The 16640-nt window shown below is 39.9% G+C and overlaps 1 protein-coding gene across 3 annotated transcripts in view; it reads left to right on the top strand.

The window, feature by feature from the left end:
• Positions 1–16298, top strand: part of LOC125882860 (anoctamin-4-like) — an 81989-nt gene extending 65691 nt beyond the window's left edge. For all 3 annotated transcript variants that reach the window (XM_049566784.1, XM_049566783.1, XM_049566785.1), the window contains 9 exons: positions 123–180; positions 2424–2521; positions 2756–2898; positions 4556–4708; positions 4815–4962; positions 5670–5789; positions 7675–7780; positions 11875–12078; positions 14536–16298. In XM_049566784.1, the coding sequence (XP_049422741.1) occupies positions 123–180; positions 2424–2521; positions 2756–2898; positions 4556–4708; positions 4815–4962; positions 5670–5789; positions 7675–7780; positions 11875–12066 (1018 nt within the window). In that variant the 3' untranslated portion in view covers positions 12067–12078; positions 14536–16298. The remainder of the gene's footprint in view (positions 1–122; positions 181–2423; positions 2522–2755; positions 2899–4555; positions 4709–4814; positions 4963–5669; positions 5790–7674; positions 7781–11874; positions 12079–14535) is intronic.
• Positions 16299–16640: the final 342 nt, after the last annotated feature.

Genomic DNA, 16640 nt, shown 5'->3' with positions numbered 1-16640 from the left:
CTAAACTTAAGACATCTTCATTGGCCATTGCATAGTCTGCTGATGTTGAGTGATAGTAAAGCTGTCACCTGACATAAGATAAACGTTATTTTTAAGTTATTGTTTTTTTCCTTGGTTGACAGATTTACAGGCCGGCCTGGTGCATATATACGCCTCATCAATCGCTGGAAACTGGAAGAAGTGAGTAATTACTTTGCTTTCCCATTGGGGAATAGCAGCAAAGCATTATGGATTCTAGTAGTTCTAAATTGGACATTAAGCTATTATTGTACGCCCAACCACCGAGCATTTAACCCCCCCTCAGCAGTAAGCATTGCTGCCAGCAGTACTTATGGGAACAAGCAGGGAAATAACACACACTGAAGTGGTCCAAGGGGACAAAAGGCCTGAGCTGGCGCTTTCAGGTGCTGAGCTAATGTGCCCCCAGTTGTTCCCATGGCTGCTGAAATGGAAATGGAAAAATTCTCTGTTAAGTGTCATGTGCAGTCCAAGCGCAGCCTTAGTCAGCCTTCTGTGGTCATGCAGAACCATGATGGTGCTTGGACATTTTTTTGCAGCTTCAAATACAAAAAGTATACATCTGAAAGGTGTTCTTGCAAAACATTTTGATTATAAATTCATGTTGAATTTATAATTCAACATGAACCTTTGAAGAAGGTTTAAGGTTCCTGAGAACAATAATTTACAGTGTTACAGGTTTCTGTATGTACATCAGGTAAACATATCTAGATCAATATCTAAAAATTGTAGTAGAGATTTATTGTAATTTTTATGCACTTTTTCAGGGTCATTTCCTTGTTTGTTTGTTTTTTTTCTTTCTTTTTTTAAACTGTTTTTAATTTTCTCTTTTCACTAATTTCTGTCATATTTTTTTATATATTTATTTTCTTCTTTCATTGCTCTTTGCCTTCTTCTTATGTTTTTAGGGAAATCAAGCCAATTTGCTCAGGTTTCAAAGGGTTGAGTATTAAAGACAAAAATAACAGTTTTTGCAAGTATCCCTTACCAGATTGTAAGACAAGTCCATTTGAAACACTGAATCAAACACAAGATACACTTTAAAATCTACCAATGCGTTAAGATGGAAAAGACAACTAATAGATTACAAATTTATGCAATGCATGTTTAGAGTATGTAGTGTGCTCACACCAACAAAATTACATTTTTTTTTAGTATGCCATGTCAAAAATGCATACTAAAAAAAAATAAAATAAAAAGATTTTTGGTGAATTCTCCCACAATGCAGTGCACAAAGGAAATGGAGAAGCTGCTCACTGTTGAAAGACATTAAAATAATTAAAATAATACTGTGTTTCCCCATACAATTCCATATGAGATTTTATACAGTATGAACTATATGTACGAGGGTACAGTATACAGTGTGTATACTAGAAATCAACATACTGTTTTAAAATAAGAAAAAATTTGTTACAATGTTTCCCAATGGGGATGTCCTAAACTGCTCCGTGCACCAGCGAACAGGCTAAGCAACGTGTCACTTGCTTTTAAAACCACTCACCCTGGCTCTACTTTGGCGAAGATTCATGCTCCTCCAACTAGGGGTTGGCGATGTATAGATTATACTCAATGTATCGTGGTGTGTTCCACGTAGGATGTGTAAAATTACTATTGTTATTGCAAACATTGAGTATAAATAGCCAATATCAGTTTAATTTTTTAAGCCACCAACATGGGACTTGCTTCAGCGTTTCAGGTCTCTTGCTCTCTCCTTCTCACAGACAGAAAAAGAAGAAGAGAAGAAAAATCGCATTTTGCAACCATGGAGCACCACTGCAACTGGAGAGGTGTTAGTTTATTTCCAGCTCACAGTGAATAAATCCTCATGTTTAACAACACTACGGGGACACAGTGCTTTAGAATATCAAAATTTATATATTGTACCACGATATAGCCTACAGAAAATTGTGATATCATGATATAGGCCATATCACCTACCTCCAACCTATTAATAGAGCCACAGCAAGCCATTGCTTAGGCTCACTCAAGGCTCAATAGGCTCCCTGAATGTTGTTGTCACTCGTAGTATCTGGACATGTTTTGTGATCCATCTGCCAGAGTTTTCGCTCACTGCATGTTTGGAAGAGGTGTGATATGTATTGTTTTCTAAGATTCCGGAGCTATTTCACCATCAGTTGCGATTTTTACGATTTTTTTGCAGTCTGAGGAGCTCCTCCATTTCCTCTGTGCACACCTCTCAGCACACTTAAAACTCAAGTATTTTAGTACACATACTGACTTTGTGAGCATACCTAATTTTGGCACTTTTCTAGTTTAACACACAACATGCAAATCTGAGTTGCAGTGTGCAATGCTTACAAAACCTTTCTACAGCAATGCAGGGCGTCATTGTTAGCAAGGGCTACAGCTTGATTTGACCCACATCTCTGTCTGTGTTTCTGCAGTGCCACCCCAGTGGCTGTCTCATTGACCTCTGTATGCAGATGGGGATCATCATGGTGCTAAAACAGACCTGGAACAACTTCATGGAGCTCGGCTACCCGTGAGTTTTAAGTGTTTTTTTATAACCTTCAAATGTCAGATATAAGATGTTTCTGACGAAACAACAAGTAATTAATAATAAAAAAAAACGTATTCATAGTTAAAGTGAATATCCTCATTCAGATTCAGTATGAGTCAACTGTTTTCCTGACTGCAGAGTAATAACAGATGATATCAAATCCTCTTGTTTGCGTACTGAATCAATCTTCTTATGCTGTTTATTCTCTTTTGTTAGGCTGATCCAGAACTGGTGGACACGGCGGAGGCTGAGGAGAGAGCACGGACAGCACGCCAAGGCCAGCTTCCCACAGTGGGAGAGGGATTATAACTTACAGCCAATGAATGCCTATGGACTCTTTGATGAATACTTAGAAATGAGTATGTTGCAACTGAAGTGCCACACGTACATTTTCTTGACAAGTTTAGCACAGATAGTAAAAACCTTATCCATGTATGTGCCCCAACCTTAGTTTTCAGGTGTGAGGTTATCTCAAATGCACTCCACAGCTTAATCCTTTTTAATACAGTTTTTTTGAACAATTAAACTTTTTTTCATTGTGACCCAACAGATGCAGTTACATAACCGTGACACTGATTTGCTGTGGATTAACTTTGGGCCGGGTAGATTTTCCACAAGCTCACATTTTTAATGTTGCTTTCCACTGTTGCATCTGTGGCTGAGTAGGCAATACTCAACAAACTTAAAGCTGCACTAATCTATATTGTTATGTTAACAATAAAAGAAATGACTAGGTGTAATGTTACAGGGGTCGCAGACAATTATCACTCAGCTGTGTAGTTTCCTTCAGCATTTAGCATCTTTCAGCTCATTGCTTTGGTTTTTCCAGCTCGCAGCTTCGCTGTTTTGGTTCACTGTCATTGCTATGCGTTGTTTTCAGACGAAAGGCTCTCATTAACTCCCTGTACACTACCTGCCCAGCACCAAACAGCTGCTAAACAAAGTTAGCAACTAGCTAGTTAGCTTAATGGAGCATTTAGCTACTAACAGAGCCAGATAATTCTCTACCAGGAGTCGGTGGAGAGAACAGAGAACAGAGCTAAAGGTGACTCCAAATAAATGCTAATGTTGCTCCATATCTGCATATCTGTTGGATGAGTAAATACACCAACTGTTCTCTCTACAGGAACATTGGGATCTGAAATAGACATCTTCAGAGGTCTAAAATGACAGACCTAACCCTAATGGACCCACAAAATGTATTCAGACATCTGATTGGACCTGATAGTTTTTAAAAATAGATCTACCCACCCCTTTTTGGCCCAAAATATTAGCATGTCTGGTAATAAAAATTGCTACTATAAGTGCAGTTCTACTGCTAAAAATGTTTTTCATGTTGTATACAACATATTGTTTTTATCCATCTTAGTGTAACGTCTATAGTGTCTATTTTTATTTTATATTCTTTTGTCATTTTTTGTTGTTGTGATATGATGTGACCTGCCATTGACAAGGTATGATGGTGCTAAGCGGCTTAGATAGTGCATACAAATATAAATGTTAAAACATTTGTCAATAATTTTTCCACAGTACAACCATGTGCACCGAAGTGTAATTCAGTAAGATTTACAAGCATGGTAAATGAGAAGCGAGACTCCCTACCTTTGAAGTAGTGAGAAAATCTGAATATGTGTCCATTGCTCAATTATTTAATTCCCCTTAATCAGTCAGGGTCCACTGATTAAAAGAATCAAAAGGGTTTTTCATAAAATTTATCCAAGTTGTGAATACTGTCAGGCCCACTATCCATTTTTCCTCCGCTTCCCATAACTCACTGGCACACAGCTCATATACGTTTCTCTTGTGATCAGCATTGATCACAAGTCTTCTTGGATCCACTCGGGTATTTCCCATAATGTTAAACAGACCTGTAGTAATAGACCCGACCCAAACCCAGTTGAACCATAATAAATGGTGGACCTGAACCCATACAGATCCCAGGTTGGGCATTAGGTCCTTGGGTCCGGGTAGACCCGGGAAAACCCCTATCCTAAAGGCTCATGTTTTGTGTTTCAGTTCTACAGTTTGGCTTCACCACCATCTTCGTGGCAGCTTTCCCTCTGGCCCCCCTCTTAGCACTGCTCAACAATGTCATCGAGATTCGTTTAGACGCCTACAAGTTTGTCACTCAGTGGCGGCGACCTCTGCCCTCACAAGCCAAAGACATAGGTGAATTAAATACGACACATAAAAGAAATGCTGATGTTTTTAAAGTTACTGTTTATATGTTTCTTTTAGGTGTAATCTCATGTCTAATTGTATATGCTTGTGGCAGGGATTTGGTATGGCATTCTGGAGGGCATAGGCGTCTTGGCTGTCATCACCAATGCCTTTGTCATCGCTGTTACCTCAGACTTCATCCCTCGCCTTGTTTATGCCTACAAGTATGGACCTTGTGCTGGTCAAGGTCGAGCAGGGGAAGGGTGAGTGATGGTTTAACAGCAAATATGTTTTAGTTTAGTTAAAGGTTCAGTGTGTAGGATTAAGGAAGATATATTGGCAGACATGGAATATATTAAAATAAGTATGTTTTCTTTGGAGTATAATCACCTGAAAATAACAATCATTGTGCTATCGTCACCGGTTATTGTTGCCGTTTATATATATCTACATAAGGAGCAGGCCCCTGTCTATGGAGATTACCATGTTTCTACCGTAGCCCAGAAACAGACAAACCAAACCCTGGCTCGAAGTAGGGCTATTTTGTGTTTTTGTGTTTTCGCATGGGCCACCATGGTTAGCAGTCCCTTCATGACGAACATCAGGACAACACAGATTTTTTTTAATGTTAAACTGCTTTATTCAGTGTTTACTGGTTTAAATTACTGGGTCCATTTGTTTTGGAGAGGAAGAGACCTTTGCAGATAATTCGTATCCCAGTAAAAACCTCCTGAACATGAAAAGAATTCTAACCGGGAGAAGTTTCAGCTGGTTACAGTCTGCAATCCTGACCACTAGATGCCACTAAATTGCCCTGAATCTTACACACTGGACGTTTAATAGCAGTTAGCAATAAGCTGGACTCCTGACCCTGTTGTTTCTTTACTTCAATAACTTTGTGTAGCAGTGGGTTATTTTATGCCTGTTTTACCGTAACTGTTGGATAAAATGATTTCTCATATGTTCTCAGGTGTATGATGGGTTACGTTAACGCCAGTCTCTCAATATTTCGGGTGTCTGACTTTGAGAAGAGGTCACAGTCAATGACTAATGGCTCTGAGCTGTTTGGAGAAGCTGTAAAGTATTGCAGGTAAGGAGTGTGTGTGTCTTTACCAACATCTTTCAGTGCTCATCGAATGTGACGTGTTCAAAATACACTGTAAATCATCATGTTATTTCTTAAGGTTTTCACAAGTATCTGCTCCACTAAAAAAGAAATATTCGTCTGAAGCTCATTCATTTTAAGGATTTGGCTGCAAGCATTTGTGCAACCCCAGGAAGGATTGCATGTGCACAGGGGCGAAAATCCCATTTCATAGTTGGGGGGGACAATAAACAGTAAAATTTTAGAGAATAATTCCAGGGGTGGACAAGGAAAAAAAGTTGTAGCCTGTCTTTTATACAACATCTTTTACCTCAATTTGACACTTTAATCTTTTCTCAATCTCTCCAACAGGCAGGCATAGGACCTTTCTTAGCACTGGCTGAGTCCACCTGCACATGTCCAGATTTAAAACAAAATGATTGAAATCAAATTAACATGTACACAACGACAACAGTCAGGTGCGCCGTGCTGTCCAAGGTGCTGAGTGTGTCTGGAGCAGAGCAGGTCTCTGTCTCCCCGTGCACAGTAGTGTGAATATTTATGCTATTAAGTAAACGGAGAAAACATGTCTCTCATTGTTTAATAGCAGCAAAACAATAAGGCTTCATTCATCAAAGACCGAAACTCGATCTCTCTCTTTCTCTCCCTCTTTTTCATCTGGCTCAGGTGTGTGGAATGGCTCCTTCGTCTCTTGCTGGCTGCAGGAGCAAACCGTTTTGTTTGTTTTTTTTGTTTTTTTACCAGCAGTGAGATAAACATTTCCTGCAATTAAACTGGTGAATGGTTTATAAACAGTGTGCTGTGAGATCTGCCGCTGCGCACCTCAAAACTGTGCGTAATAATCGCGTGTAATAGCCGCTCCTCGTCAGTTAAACTGCAGGTCTGTCATGTTTGTCTCACTGACAGGTGGAGAGCCTACAGATATTAACTACGAGCCGCTCCGTCACTGACTGCTCTTGTCCTGTCCTCTCCCTCTTCTTTCTCTCCTGTCCTCTCTGACTACCACTAAACTCTGGCTTTTGAACAATGCAGGGGAAATGTTGCAGACAGTTCATATTATCAGCCTGGGCCTGGGGCTTGTTGTCACAGTAAATGGGATGTGTTGTAACTTGTGTAAGTTAAACTGTATCTGCGAGTGTACATCTTACCCCGCGCGATGTGGGCAGCGGGGTCCAGCCACACGCTGCAGCTGCTGCCAAGTACTAACGGCTGCTAGCCCCGCCCGTTGGAAAGAGTGTGGGATATACCACTACTAGGAATGGGAGGGGGGGACTAAATCTTTTAAGATTTAAATAGCACATTATTGCGCTTTTATAATGAGCACTGCTTACATTGTGCTTTTAATAAATACTACTGCATTGTTCAAAAAGTATTAATTGTGTCTCAAATTATTCTAGGGGGGTACAGCTTTATTGAAGGGGGAGTCATGTCCCCCCTGTCCCCCCCCAGGATTTCTGCCCCTGCATGTGCGTGTGGGAGTGTGTGTGTTCATCCATCACTTTATTGATGATCCCCATTAACCAACACACAGGATCTTATTGAGCTCCATTTAAAATCTAAATTACAAAATAAAGACTTCAAACACAAATTCAGATAAAACCCAGAAGCCAGCTTCAACAAGAATACATAAAGACACAAAGTCATTTAAAGCAAAAGATTCCTGTTATACAAAATAGAACTTCAAGCTATACAACATCTTTTGTACACAAGTTATTGTGAAGCTTGATATGCCTTTTAACAGTTTATTTTGTTTGTATGTATACAGATGTTGTCAGCATCCTGGATTTCTGTTGGTAGTTGAATCACTGACGTCAATAGATGTCATTAGCACTGCTTTGTGATAATCTTTAAACCCTGTTTGTCCCATAAGGTATCGTGACTACAGGGAGCCTCCAGACTCCGCAGAGCCCTACTCATACACTCTACAGTTCTGGCACGTCCTGGCAGCCCGCCTAGCATTCATCATTGTGTTTGAGGTCAGTGTTTTTAATCTGTGACAAATGATAGCAGACAGCGGGCTGGGTTTGGAAATGGATTCTTCAATATTATTTTGTCAATGCTTTTGACTTCTCTGTCTCCACTCATAAGTGCCCATTTACGTCTTTTTCAATATTTTGGCCTAATTTGTTCACAGCAAATAAAGAGGTCTGGGGATGTGAAGGTGACTTTATTTTTTTCTCTGTCAATACTTCTATACTACAGATGAATTTTATTTAATCATTTGATTTAATGGTTTGCTGTAGGATATTCTGGTATTTCACAATTCATTCTTCATTCATTCAGTTCTTTGGATGTATAAAACAGGTTGTTGGCTACCCACTTGAGCTAATGTTAGTTAGCTGCTTTGATGGCACATACAAATAATTTTTTTTTTTTTTTTGGTCAACGTGGAGATGCTATGTAATGTTAGCTTGGTTAGATTCTCCACACCTCAATCGTTCAGTTCATTTGACTGAAACTACAGTATGAGAACCGAAGGAAACAGTAATCTACTGAGATGACTTCATGTTCCATCAAAAGGGTTTTTCGTAAAAATGAAACCAAATTGTGAGTATTAACAGGATAAATTGGTGTTGTGTCGGTATGCCAGGTGCCGTAATCCTCGGGTGCTGTAAAATGAGTGTTGTAACTCTCGTTCGCTCTCTGATGCATTGTCTCTCAGAGTTAGATCAAATGAATGATTCATAATTGGTTTGTTAATCGAAGCCTTATATTTATACAAGTAATATTCATACTGGTTTAAATAAACAATTTCATTGTATTTCCCATCTTTGCTCAGCAACAGTTTTGTGTGAAAGGAATTAAAAGCCTGTCCAAATGTAAGCCTGTTGATTTTAGTGATTTAAAGGGACATTGTGTAACATTTTCAGTTGTTTATTGGCAAAAATTGATTTCTGCATTCATAAATATGTCATAACTGGTGTACTATTACCTTCACCAATAATCTGACTTATTCTCGTAAAAGGAGAATTTCGGATTTGCTTGTACATTGTGCGGGTAAGTCGTCTGTGGGGTTCCATAATGTTTCGCCATCTTGAGAATACACCCGCCAGCAAGGGACATACAGCCCCGCCTTCGGCATTTTCATTGAGAACCAGGCCAGCACTGTGTGACTGAGGAGCTGAAGGAGAGGAGCAAGAGGCGCTTCGCTACTACCCTGGCAAATCTGAAACAAAGTCCCACTCTTTGAGCATAATGCAGGATCATGCATATGCAGCATCATGGGAGACGGAATCCTTGTCGCCAAGAAAGCGCAAAAGGGAATAGAAAAGGCAACGTGACCGGTGAATTAAAAAAATGAGGGTCCACATCGGGGTAGCCTTTCCCAGATAGAGAGAGCTGCTGAAGGAGAATGGTAATGCAATCGCCGGTCATGTTGCCTTTTTGACTCCCTTTTGTGTCTTCTTGGCGACGAGGATTCCGTCTCCCGTGATGCTGCATAATACATGATCCTGCATTATGCTCAAAGAGTGGGACTTTGTTATGCTGCGGTAGTGCCGGCGCTGGCCGCTAACAGCTGTAAGCGGCGCAGTGTTGCGAGGAGAGGGATGAGGTGTGTGAGGTTGAGCCACTTGTCAGTTGTCAAAGGACAAGACGTGATTGGTTTGTTTCAATTTACATCCGCCCCAACAGTCGTAAGTTGTAAACACAGCCAGCATGGTGAGGAGGGGGTTTGTCAACTCGCGTTGCCTGTGTCTGTGTAGGAGCCTGAATGAATACTCCATGAAGTATCGGATGACATGGTTTCATCAACGTTATCATAGGTTTTTTGTCCACAGCAACTACAGTTGTTGCAATACTCATTTGAAACAGTGAGGCGCTAGAGTGCGCTATCCATTTGAATGCAATATATGATTTCAAAGTTAGACGGGAGAAATTCCTACACACTGTGGCTTTAAGCAAATAATAGCCTGGGCTGGGTGACTGCAGGCTTGAATCTAGTCTATGTGTTGACAGATTTAACTTTAAATTCATGTTGTCTCTCAGAGGAGCCACAGAGCATTTAGATTTTGACAGTTACCAATTGGTACCACTAGCAAGACAAATATTTTGACTGGAGCAACTCATCAACATTTAATTTTAAGGCATCAAAATAAATCAAGTTTTGATGAAAACAGTACCTGAGACTGGTGAGTTTCTCATGACCTCATTTCACCATGTGCGGACTTGCTACTTGAAAGTTTTTGATATATTGTTTGTGGGCATTTATGCCTCATCTGTTCTGTCTGTTTTTACTTCTCTATCACCTGCTGCCTGCATTTATCAGCAGCCTCAGTTCAGTGCCATGTGCACACTAAAAGCCCTACACAGGTGGCTCAAATTAATCTCATTTAGCTTTGTTCACAATGTCACAAAGTAACTAATGCCTAACACTAGAGGAATTTAAAAAGACATTTACAGACTAAAGCCTCTCACATATTAAGACAATGGGACTTTTTAGTCGCACACTATAAGATTTTATAAAGACCAGGGATCTTGCTGGATCACTATTTGCAAGACTACAACTAGATTCCTTTTGAAACTATTTCCCAACCGGCTCCTGGTGGGAAATATTACACCAAACTCCCTTTAAGAAACATGACATCAGGAATTCTTTACGTGTCCATAAAAACATATAACTCTAGAAACTTAATGCTTTTAAGTATTACTAGTCACTGAGTACAGCATACCATACCATGACTTAGTCATACCAACAATTAGAAAAAACAACAACATTGGGCCACAGGGGGAGCCACAGCGACCGGTCGCATTTTAGCCATTTTTAAGCATTCTTTTGTTGTTATAGCGCCACCCAGTTGCCAATTAGAATTAAATTTCTCCAGTCACCTTGAGGCGTCCTGTTCTACATATCTGCCAAGTTTAGTAAAAATCGATATGGCGGTTAGGCCTAGATAAGAAATTAGCTCTCTAGCGTCCCCATTTTGTTTGATCGGGTCAATAATGGAGGGTTCTCCTCAGATTATGTGTGGTCATATGCCTACAAAGTTGCATGGTGATCGGTGAAACCCTTGAGATGTTATACACCTTTATGTGATGAGCCACGCCCTCCGCAATATTCATTGCCTAATAGAAGCTCAGTTTTAGTAAGTTTTCCAACTTTTGCCAAGAGGGAACTTTAGATATTGGTCCCTAGATTATGTTCACCGAGTTTCATACAGATCAGTCAAGCATCCTAGGAAGAGATCGATTTGAAGTGTTTTTCAGAAAATTCAAAATGGCGGAAAATCTATATAACCGGAAGTTATGGGTTCTTGAGGCAAATTTGAGAGGCATCTCTGTGCAAAGTTTCATGTCTCTACGACATACAGAGCATGAGATATGTCCATTCAAAGTTTGCAATTTCAGTTGGTTGCTATAGCACCCCCCCCTTTGGCCAATTGATGTAATATTGCTTCATGCACATCCTCCCATGACCCTCTACCACTGTGCCAAATGTCACATGGATTGACCAAGTCAGTGAGGAGAAAAACATGGAACAGACACACCCACACACACCTCCAGGTTTTATTCATGAACTGTTCAGGTAACCAGCACAGCGTCATCACTGTCCTGCACTGTACTGTATTACATAACCAGTGTCATCCTGTGCTTCTTCTTTCTTTCGGACATGATTATATGCTGCTGTTGAGGTCATTTTAGAGCATAACATTTTAGAAGTCATTGCTTCATTATGGAACTAATCACACATTGCTGCAGCTTTCCTATACTGTCTATATGGGCCAAATAACAACAAAAACCTGTTCTGTTAGGCATCCAATGATGAACAGGAAAACAGTACACTTGGGGACACAATGTAACAGCAAAGAGGCATTTCCAATTCCAAACAGTCCTAATCTTGCATTTTTTAATTGTACAATATATGGAAAGAAGCTCAAACTATGCTCGTGTACTTTTTAAACAAATCAGACTCTTTTTTAAAGCTTGTTTATAATTAGCCTACATGTCTGTTAGTCTCCAGGGAGGGACTAAATCCCCTGTGTTTGCTTATTCCCACCTTGTCACTTCAGTATTTGGTCTGTTTTTCTTGTGGAGGCTCTAGCATTGCTGATAACTTCTTCTGTTTTTGCAGCATATGGTCTTTGCAATCAAGACCCTGATTGCATACCTGATCCCCGACCTCCCAAAAGACCTGCGGGATAGAATGCGCAGAGAGAAATACCTGATCCAGGAGATGATGTATGAGGCTGAGTTAGAGAGACTGCAGAAGGAAAAAAATGAGAAGAAGAAGAAAGAAAGGGCACATCACAAGGAATGGCCCTGAATGCGCCAACTGGTATAGCAGGATTCAGAAACACTTTGTACAAGAAATTATTCAGATCTGTTTGTGACTTGCTTTGTAGTATTTTCACACTAAGAAGTCAATCCATGATGCTATCAGAGTTAAGGCTAACATTAGCAACTTTGTCCTGCTGCTTATTGGATTTAGGGAAGTTACACTCCAGAAACCCAAGACATTGTTACAAAAATTATACTTTTAATATTTTAACACCTCAGTTGGGGCTCACCCAAAGCCTTTTCTCTTGTACAACCCAGTCTCACTTGTCAAACTCGTCAAATACCATCGTTTGGTCAGTGGTCCTCGGCGTCAGATACCAACACAAACGAGGCACCCTTAAGTGGTGGTATGAGACACATGAGTCGGCAGCATAAACACACCAAGCAACTAGCGTAGTATAAAGAGTCAGAACATCCCTATAGGGCAATTGAGAGGGAAGGCGGATAGATCAGACATGCACACACTTTCACACAGGATACCACTGTTTGTGTCCAGTGCAGTGGCGTCTGCTGGTCTTTCAAGGACGGGAAGCTCATTTTCGGCCTACATGATAAAATGTGTCCGTTTATTTATACGTAAATTCTACCCTGCTGCGTGAGGCTAGAGTGACCGCCTATGTGTGCTTTAGGACGATGGAGGGACTCACAGCAGCACCCGCTGCTCGCTGGGGACAGTAACTGCAGAGCGACAGAAGTCAGAGTCTCCAAACACGAGTACAGTCTCCAATAACACCAGAACAAGATGCTAGATTTATCGCTAGTCGTTTTTAACAAAAAAAAGTCACTAAGAGGATTGGAAAAGTCTCCAGATCAACTCGGAACAACGGAATGAAACTTGAAAAATGCTCTGGTGGTTTATATTTCAAGATCGCTGATTTGCTCATTTTGCTGTCAATCAAAAAGGGATTCAGCCTCAGACAGATCATCCAATCATCATGCAGAAGCCCAGCGTCCAGGCCAGCCGAGGCCAGCCCACTGCCCCATAGACCCCCAGAGATGCTGAGCGTCCGACGGGCGGGACAAAACCGAGCATTTATCCAATGACTGTCTAGTTTCGCTGCAGTGGAACAACCCACTCTATGCTTCCCCACTGAAGTCTTTGGACGCTGAGCTTCAACACTGTTTAATGCACTGTGACGCTACGGGAATGAATGAGAAGAAAGTCGCGTCAGTGACCTGTGATCAGTAGCTGATTCTGAACAAAAGTTGAACGCGTTCTACCGCATATTTCGTCAATGACATGAAAACACAAGAGTACATATTTGACCACTTATTTTTTGACATTTTAGGGGACGCTGAGCTTCCCTTGCAGTCTTAGAGCAATCGCCACTGGTCCAGTGTGAAACCAAAAGTCAATTGAGTTATTTTAATAACAAGGTAGTGTGCTAGTATGTGTAGCATCCTATGCTAGTGACATTACATTATGTTAGTAAAAAATGTGGTTCTTTTAACCCAAACCATGATGTTTTTTAACCTAACCGCCGACACAGGAGGGGTACTTAGTGCATCATATTTTGACGTATAGGGCCACTGACCAAGCGTCGGTATTTGACGAGTTGGGTGTAAGAATGATTTGTCTTGTAACATTAAAAATGAAAACACAAATATGAATATATAAACTATGCAGCTCATTATTTTTTTTGTACATCAAACTATTAGGACTAAGTGGCTTTACAGTACAATTTATGAACAATGTAGTCCTTTTTTTTGCTGTTGCATCTTTAGCATCAGTTTGAAGCTCAGTGTCATGTAAAGTGCAGTCATGTAGTATTTAAGACCCATTTTACATGAGTGTTGATACAGTATAAGTCAGCTAGAAAGATTTCAAAGTCAGTTAGAGACAGCGTTTTCAACCAATTTGTGGAGATAACGTTAGCTTAATTAGCTAGCTAGCTATAGCAATAAAATCTATTAGCAACAGCTGCTATTCCAGCCATAGAAATCAATGTTTGGTGGTTAAAAATGAGAAGTCAGCTTTTGTCTACCTCTGTCTGAAATCAAAAACCCCTTCTTAAAAAATGACTAAAAATCCTGAGTGTTAAATCTGGCACTGTTATCATTATAAGCTGCATATCTGTGGTGCAAGAGCAGAAAACGTGATGGGTGTGGGAACAGTAATTAAGCTAATGGTCAAGACTGAGTGAGTAACGTTATGCATTTTAAGCTCCATAGCAGGTTATTAGGTTAAATTTAAACTCTTGGCAGCATTAATCCACAAATAATCCACAAAACATTTAATGAATGAATTTTACATTGCAAACATAACAAAGCTACTAAATTCATGCTAACACGGTTTAAAACAATTAATAAAAAGATTTTTAAAAGGACAAAATCAAGTCGCAACAAAGTGCCTATCACACCTCAGCTGTGTCAAAATAGAAATGAAAGCATTTGAAGTGTAATGTATGTTTCCCAGTGTTTACAGGCCTTACCATATAGTTTCTCTTATTCCCAGGTTATTAGCTAGTGTTCGGTTTTCACTGCAAACTGGAGGAAGGAGAGGAGCGCTGGGTTTCCTGCATGATTCTGGACCCTCATACTTCCCTCCTGCCATGTCAGACCAGCACCTTCAACTGGACAGCTGATGAACTGCACCCAGCAGGGCCACACGACAACCATGGGGCCTACGTGCCTGCATACACCTAACAGATGTCCCCTTGAACATCGGCAGTGGGTTTTGCTACCTTTTTTTTCTCCAGATAGTTTCTACCACTTTGGACTCTCAACAGCGTATGTCTTCAGATCCTGAATGTAGATTTCAAGCAAGACTAAACTTTTACAGATTTCTTGTTTTAGACAAAAGAGAATAACTCTACTGAGCTTACTGAATGACAAACCCTGTTTACATTTCTCCTTGTCCAAGGAGCTCACATATTGCTTTATTGTAAATAAAGATATTTAAATGAATGTCAGGCCATCTGCTCTGCTATAGTGTAGTGCAATAAATACTAGAGAATGCAATTTCTGAGGAAAGTGCGGTGGGATTGCTGGCTGCTGAAAATTGGAAAGTCAGGAACTGCAATGCTTGAAAAGCTGGAAGCTGAACTACACTGCGTCATGTATAGCAGGGAGCTGAACAGTATCGCTTGATAAATGGCTGGAAGCTAAACTCCATCACTGGTTTCTCTTTGTATGAAGGAAAAGCTTAAGGAGTATGAAGAGTTAGAATAATAGGAAAGGGCAAAATATAGTGTGAGCAATAAAGAAAAAAAGTCATTGAAATTTTTATTTTAAAAATCTTTAGCACTCAGGAAGTCTGCTGTGAGCTCTTGATACCTTATGGGGCTTTTATTTTGAAAATCTATTGGCCCACCTGAATAAATTCTTATATCCACAAGCTGTTATTTAGAAAATTCTACATACACCAGAGTCCACCGGAAAAGCTTTCCCTATACTCAGGGAAGCAGTCTAATTCGCAAATCTCATTCACCTGTGTGTCCACACCTACAGTTAAAGGTTGCCATGGTGACAACCTGCTGAGTGACCCCTGGGTCATACAGTTTTGTTAGAGATTAAGCTGAGAGGCACCACTCAAACTATGGCTCATTACTCACGGACTGTAATTCCTATCACCTAAATATGTATCGTGAGAGAGAGGGGACTCAGCTGAAAATGTTGCTGTAAAATATGTTAGAGGATGTTTGTTTTTGTTTTTTTGTTTGTTTGTTTTCTTAGTTCATTTTTCTATTTTGCACCTGGAATTTCCTGTCTAGTTAACATTTTGAGACTCATAGTGTAAATGTGTAAGTCCGTGCGTAGATAGTCACCTTTTTTGAAGACTGCAAATTTTTCAACACATTGGTGAAAAGATGAAGAGTGAAAATTGCAGGGGTGCGGAGTTGAAGAGAAAAGTTTATCAGCCTCTAACTTTGAACATTCCATCTATTCATTTGAATCAGGAAAAGGCCAGAAAAAGGCTGAATATTTTGTAAAGTATGAAACATACAAACACTAAAAGTAATTTAAAAAGAATGTCCTATGTGTGCTGAAGATTTTGAAGTCTGAGTGAAGCTCAACAGCACTGAAGAAGAAGAAGAACATAGATTGGATTGCAGCTTTTGCCCAACAATCCCACTGATAATGAGAGTCTAAGAACATAGATGGGATTTCTTGCAATCCCACCAATAAAAGTTAAATAGAGATTAATTCTATAAAGGCTGTGGCAGCGTCTACAGTTGGCTTAAATGAGAAATGCTTTCCATTTAAATTTAGGTTCATAACTGCAATAATAAACATTATTTATTGTAAAGAAACTTTGACTTGGCTATGTGTCTTTCTTCAGCATTGTCAGCAAGTTTATTAAGTCAAGTGCAGCTGGTAGCTACTATAGGAACAACCCTGCCAACCCTTGTTCCTGCAGATATACAGTACTCTGGTCATTGTGGTCATTATTGTCAGATAAATCATGCCAACAAAGTCCATAACTTTATTAAATGGTAATTCTATTTCACAGGTTTGTAATTTCAAATGGGTTTTCTCTGGAAAAAAAATGATACAATTTGGTAGTAGTTATAGGGAAATAGGAAGAGTGTTCAATTGGTACCCTTCAAATTAATTAAA

Source organism: Epinephelus fuscoguttatus, linkage group LG22 (genome assembly GCF_011397635.1).
Source record: "Epinephelus fuscoguttatus linkage group LG22, E.fuscoguttatus.final_Chr_v1".
In the NCBI taxonomy this organism is placed as follows: domain Eukaryota; kingdom Metazoa; phylum Chordata; class Actinopteri; order Perciformes; family Serranidae; genus Epinephelus; species Epinephelus fuscoguttatus.
The sequence above is the reverse complement of the archived record's forward strand: the minus strand, read 5'-3'. Positions and strand labels throughout refer to the sequence as shown.